Consider the following 6000-nt stretch of genomic DNA (forward strand, 5'->3'; position numbering starts at 1 on the left):
CTAAGAAAGAAATCAGAAAAATCACACATGGAAGTCACTCTAAACCATACTTCAGGGTGGATATTTTAAAAGTAAAAAAATTGGCAATGTGTGAAGAGAAAGTGAATAGTATTATTTTCAACCCAAACCTTTCTATTTTGGTAACAGCTTATTAGTTTGTAATTTGAAATTAAATAAGAAAACAAACACCATTTTCAAAGCCCAAAGATATATAGGTAAGCTGAGTTATAAATGAGCTCGACATCCAACAAATCTTAGTTCTAGTCTTATTGCCCAACTAATCAAACCACTAAATTATGAAAATAATATGGCTCTCTGAAAATTAATGGATATAGATATTTCCCTAATCTTCAGGTGATCTTAGTTAATATTTATGGTCATATGTATTACCCCTTCTCAGGTGATCTTATATTTATTGTCAGGGCAGGCCAGACAGACATTAAAAATTTGAGATACTTTTAATAATAAGCCAAAAATAAAAACATTTACCCAAATGATTTGTATGTCTTTTAAAAAATTAATAGAATAAAAGTTTCTCTAGAGAATATTTTTAAAATGAATGTTTCTATTTTATGTATAATAAGACTAAAATTTGGAAATTCAGGCAGAGTGGCCCATTATTCAAGGTACAAATAGAGTAACCAACTGGCCATACCCAGAGAGGAAGCACTTCAGGACTATGTGTGCTCACTCAAACAATGAAACGACTATTTGCACTGAAGGCACTGAACTACTGCTGAGGAATCCTTATTAGGGAGCACAGCACCCCTTCCAGAATATTAAACATGAAGGGATCTAGAAGGGACCTGGGCACTAGGAAACAACAAGCAAACATAAATGAACTCAGCTGTTAAGTCAGCAAAGACCGTTTTCCCCAAGTATTTGTAAAAGTGTAATAGCAAATGCTTGTTAGAAAGAGTATTTAAAGTAAAATATGAAGTATTTTTAAAAGAAGCTTTTTCTTTATATTTGGAGAACAACAAAGAGTAAATTACACTACGAGTGTATGAATACTTTAGAATATTAGACACTGTAAATGAAAAACAGAAAATCTGATGAAGCACTCTCTCCCCATCAAGGGGGTAGAAATGACAACACAATGGCCTTTTCTATTATTGTACCTCCCACAGGCTTTTCCTTGCCAAAGCCAAAAAACCTCAAGGACACACAAAAACCATTTAAAACACTCTTCCAATCCCAAATCCAACAAAAACTTGTAGCAGTTGGCATCAAATTTAGGCTTGTAATAAAATGTGAATTCTTAAAATATGGAGATTGGCTGCTAACTAAATCTTTGCTTGGCTAAACCCTTGCTTCTAAAATCAATGATGGAAAAGAAAATATACTGAAATGTTTAAAATGTGTTTCCTTCTTACTGCAACAAGTGAGGGCTACCTACAATATTATCATACACAGACTCCCTAAAATGGGCCTAAACCACCTTCCTCACGTTTTAAAAAATTATTCTAGGTACAGAGTTCATTTTTGTGCCTCTGCTTTTACAAATTATGCAGATAAACTAAGACATATCTTTTTTGCTGCTGTTGTCCATCTTCACCTGAGGATATTTTCCTATAGATTTTTAGAGAGAGTGGAAGGGAGGAGGATAAATAGAGAGAAAGAAAAACATTGATGTGAGAGAGACACATCGATTGGTTGCTCCCACATGTACTCCGACTGGGGCTGGGGATCGACCTACAACTTGACATGACCTTGACCGGAATCAAACCCACGACCTATCCACTGAGCCAAAATGGCTAGGGCAAACTAAGACATGTCTTTGAAAAATATCTTAAAAATTCCCTGATGCTGTTACTATGGTACCTCCTGTGGGCTAGTTCTCTGAAAAGACTCAGAGTTTGAACAAGGTTACTTCACCATCTTCTAACCGTCCCCCATCATAAAACATATCCTTTGCAATAATAGCGCATACACAATAGAAAAAGATCTACCTCATTAACCATTCAGATTCTATTCTTTTGGCCCAATAATTATTTCCAAAATTTATGTTTTCTCCTGCATTTTCTCTTAGAATACAGAAATCAAATGCTACTTTTGATCATCACTCAATGTTAAATTTTCTGTCATTGGTCCCTCTGAGTTGTCTTTTCAAATTTCCCCCCTCTGTTTTAGGCTTTTTGGGGGGCGGAGGAAAGAGGGATATAACTGTTTAATATGTAGCAACTACAAAAAGTGTTTCTCTTTGAATTTAGGGATATGATTAAGATATATAACCAATGGCCTGTCTAAAAAATGCTTGTGTTTTAAAAAAATTTGACTGGGGCATGTGAATCAAGTTCAGTGAGTAAACATGTGTTACTTGTACAAAAAGCCAAATACATTCCTAATTGATACTTGCCCCATACAAGCCCCCACCCAAGGTGATCATAGGGTTTCTTTTAGAAAGACTTGACACACATATGCCAGCTTTGTACAGCAAAGATAACTGTATTTCATTTAATGATGAATTCCAATTATGTAGCAAATTAGAGTACATAAAGTGATTTCAAGTGAATTACCACCTTATTTAATCCTTACAAATGGTTAAGTACACCAAATAGACATTATTATTTATACTTTAAAGGTGTGGTTTTGTCGGGGGAGAGAGAAAAACAAACAGCCTTAGGCCAAAGATGAACAGAAATACTTCCAGCACTCACAAATTACATGTCCTTGGGCAAAACACATAATGGAATAACTGGAATCCTCCTTAATTCAATATGAACAACAGGATATAGCTTAACCTCTGGGAAGTTGGCTCTGTACTTCCCACCCTGAAGCCTAAAGGCTGGGTTAGAGATTTGTGCTGTATTGTAGGCTGTTCAGTTACCTTGCTTATCTCTTTACCCTTTATTTTAATGCTTTTAAAAAATTGTTATCATGGTAAAAAATACATAAGCATAAAATTTACCATCTTAACCATTTCTAAGGTGTGCAGTTCAGAAGTTTTACGTAAAATCACATTGTCGTGCAACCAATTTATCCTTTCACTTGATTATTTCTCCTACTAGATTATAAATTCTTAAGGGCAAGAATTTGTTTTGTTTGTAGCTCTATTTTTAGTGCCTAGCACAACCTGACTCATAGCATATTCTCAATAATATTAAATGGTGCTTGCTCAACCTCTCTGTCTATGCACCACCTACCCACCCAACTTAGAACTGAGAAGTGAGATGTTTACCCAGGAGTGTATCTAAATATGCTCATTTTAAGTCAGAACTTTTTCTGATAGGGCCAACTGGTTTTCTAATTAGGGTAGTAGTATATGGAAGATATTCTCCATAAATTGGATGAGTAGAACCTGCAATTCCAAGGCTTGTTTTCAAAAATACATTTAAAAGTAATTAATCAAAAAATGCTGCATTGACAAACATTACTGAAATTAATAATATTTTTATTTTCCTAATTGATCGTATGTCTGGCTAACCAGGGAGCCTCTAAAATTAAATACCATATGATTGATCCTACTCAAACTTTTTAGTATACTGTCCAGAAACAGAAAGTGAATGACTCTAGTGATTAGTTAGCAAATCCTTTTTTATTCAGTTTTTGTTCAATTCCTTACTTTATTCAGTTTATTTTCAACAAAAAATCTTTGAGAGATCACTAAAAATAGTTATTGATGATATACTACTATGCAATTTTTTTGGTCATAAAACTCAGGATTTGTTAAAAAAACACTGATATTGTAACAACAAAACTTTCATTCTCATGTGTATACCTATGTTAACAAAGTTTCTCAGAGTTTACTTGTATAAAAACTGAAAAATGCAATAGTAATAAGTAATATAAATTTCTCTCATATAGAGATTTTATGTGTAACAATCATTAAAATTTGTAATACATTTATAATGTTATTTTGATCAACTATAGATAATAATCAGGGCAATGAAAATTATAAAAGAGGAAGAAAAAAATTTAATTTCTATATGCATGTCAGACAAAATTCATTAAAACATAAAAATATATTACATTAAAGTTCAGTGAGAAACAGATATAAAATTTCTAACTATTTAAAGAGTTGCTTCATTTAAAAAAAGAAGTCATGGTAAGTATTATGCTTCTATATTTAAATTACTTGGATACATTTAATAGGAACATTTAGCAGTTTTGTTTTAAAAGTACACTGGAAACTACATTTTTTAGTTATTATTTAAACTTAAGATAAAAAAGTTCAGGTGTAAACTTAAAAATATCCAATAAGTAATATAGTTTAAATAATAATTATTTAAAATAATAAAATAAAATTATAGTTTAAAAAATTATTTGAAGGGGTACATGAGCAAAAAAAGTCTGAAGACCATAATACTATCCAAACTACTGTTTCTAGCCTTAGGTTTTTAGATTTAGAGTGTTTGCAAATTTAAGGAATTCAGCTTTTCAGTTTCTTAATAAATGGTGTCAGGACTATTTTTATCCAGAATGGGAGAAAAGTAAAGGGCTCTTGAGTCATACAGTACTACTTATCAAATTAGTTGCCTGATTTACAAATTCTCCAGTAACAACCTCTAGTAAAAACTAAATCATGATGCATGCCTGAACTGAGTAATAGCATTCCTCATCAAGAGCTAAAATTATAAGAGTTTTGAAAAGGTGTTTCTCTCATTGAAGTACTTAAATTCTCATCTAACAAGAGAGCCTACACAGTAGTAAAGGTTATTGGCTGCATTACCAATAGTACTATAATCACAGAATCTACTGCAAAAACTGGAAGTATGTTACCCAACTGTTGTGGCTCAGTGGTTGAGTGTTGGCCCATGAACCAGGAGGTCACAGGTTCGATTCCTGGTTAGGGCACATGCCTGGGTTGCAGGCTCACTTCCCAGTAGGGGGCATGCAGGAGGCAGCAGATGGAATCGAAGTTTCTATCTCTCAATCCCTCTCCCTTCTTTTCTCTGAAATCAATAAAAATATTTTTTTTAAAAAACTTTTTTTTAAGTGCAATTATGACATAAAGTGTTCTGGGGACCAAATTGCAAGCCTTACAAAAAACAAAAAACACCACCCTAATCTTTCATTACCGTTAGACACACTTTAGATAAGTAGCAATTCGAAAACACTAAGGCTCCTCAAATACAGTGCCTCAAAAAAAAAAAAATCACTGAAAAAATTTTACAAAAAGAATTTATCCAACTATTTAAAAAGAATGGTAATAATTTCAATTAGTAACATTTCTTTACCATCAATTGATGAGAGAATGCAGGCTCTAAGGGTGGGCTGATACTTATTTAAATAGACAAAGGAAGAATACATTTTAGTAAAAGGAAGCAAGATCTTTTGATAGATTGTTCTTCAAAAAAGGTTAAAAATTCAAAAGCCGTGACTGCATGTGGCTCAGAACTAAAAGCTTTTTTCTCCTCCCAACAGAAGAGCAGTCTCAAGTAATAACTGGTTGCCATGGAGATAGGAAACTAGAGAGATCAGAGAACTCAATTTGCAGTTAAATGGGCTGGAAACACTCCTTACAACTTGGTGAAGGAAAGTGATGAAAAAAATACATGATTGCCAGAGGGACTCTTTTCCACCTAGCATTTCCCAACCTCATTAATGAACAAGTCTAAAAAAAACAAATGAAAACCAAAGGTGTTCATGTAGACTGAACCCATTAAACATAATTCAGGATTTCAAATGTTATCACAAATCCTTCTATTCCAGATGACTTTGATTCTTTTTAATGGTACTTGTTAGTAAATATTGGAATGAGACTAAAATTATGTTCAAGAGCAAATTCGTATAGCTGAGGGGACTAGAACTTCAGTGTAAAAAACACGACAACTGGAAAAGCATGCAGAGGAAGGAACAGATTCAAGTAGTAAAAATAAGGGTTTTTAAAAATCTCTTCAGAGTCGATCATAGAATACCTTTGTGAGTGCTGTAAAGGGCTGCAAATGTCACCATGAAGAAAGTTGTAGAGTATTTCCCAGCATTAACTAAATGAGGAAAGGCCCTTTTTGTGTCTCGGTATCGGCGTAGGCACTGGATGAAGCGAAGCCAAGCAGG

The 6000-nt window shown here is 33.4% G+C and overlaps 1 protein-coding gene across 1 annotated transcript in view; it reads right to left on the reverse strand.

Annotated features, from left to right (window-relative positions):
- XPR1 (xenotropic and polytropic retrovirus receptor 1) overlaps positions 1-6000 on the reverse strand; it is a 128107-nt gene that overhangs the window by 22154 nt on the left and 99953 nt on the right. Inside the window, 1 exon segment of the mRNA XM_006754490.2 lies at positions 5862-6000. This exon segment is cut by the window's right edge and continues 15 nt beyond it. Coding sequence (XP_006754553.1) covers positions 5862-6000 — 139 coding nt within the window.

The sequence above is a fragment of the Myotis davidii genome, unplaced genomic scaffold (assembly GCF_000327345.1).
Source record: "Myotis davidii unplaced genomic scaffold, ASM32734v1 scaffold591, whole genome shotgun sequence".
NCBI classification, from domain to species: Eukaryota; Metazoa; Chordata; class Mammalia; order Chiroptera; family Vespertilionidae; genus Myotis; species Myotis davidii.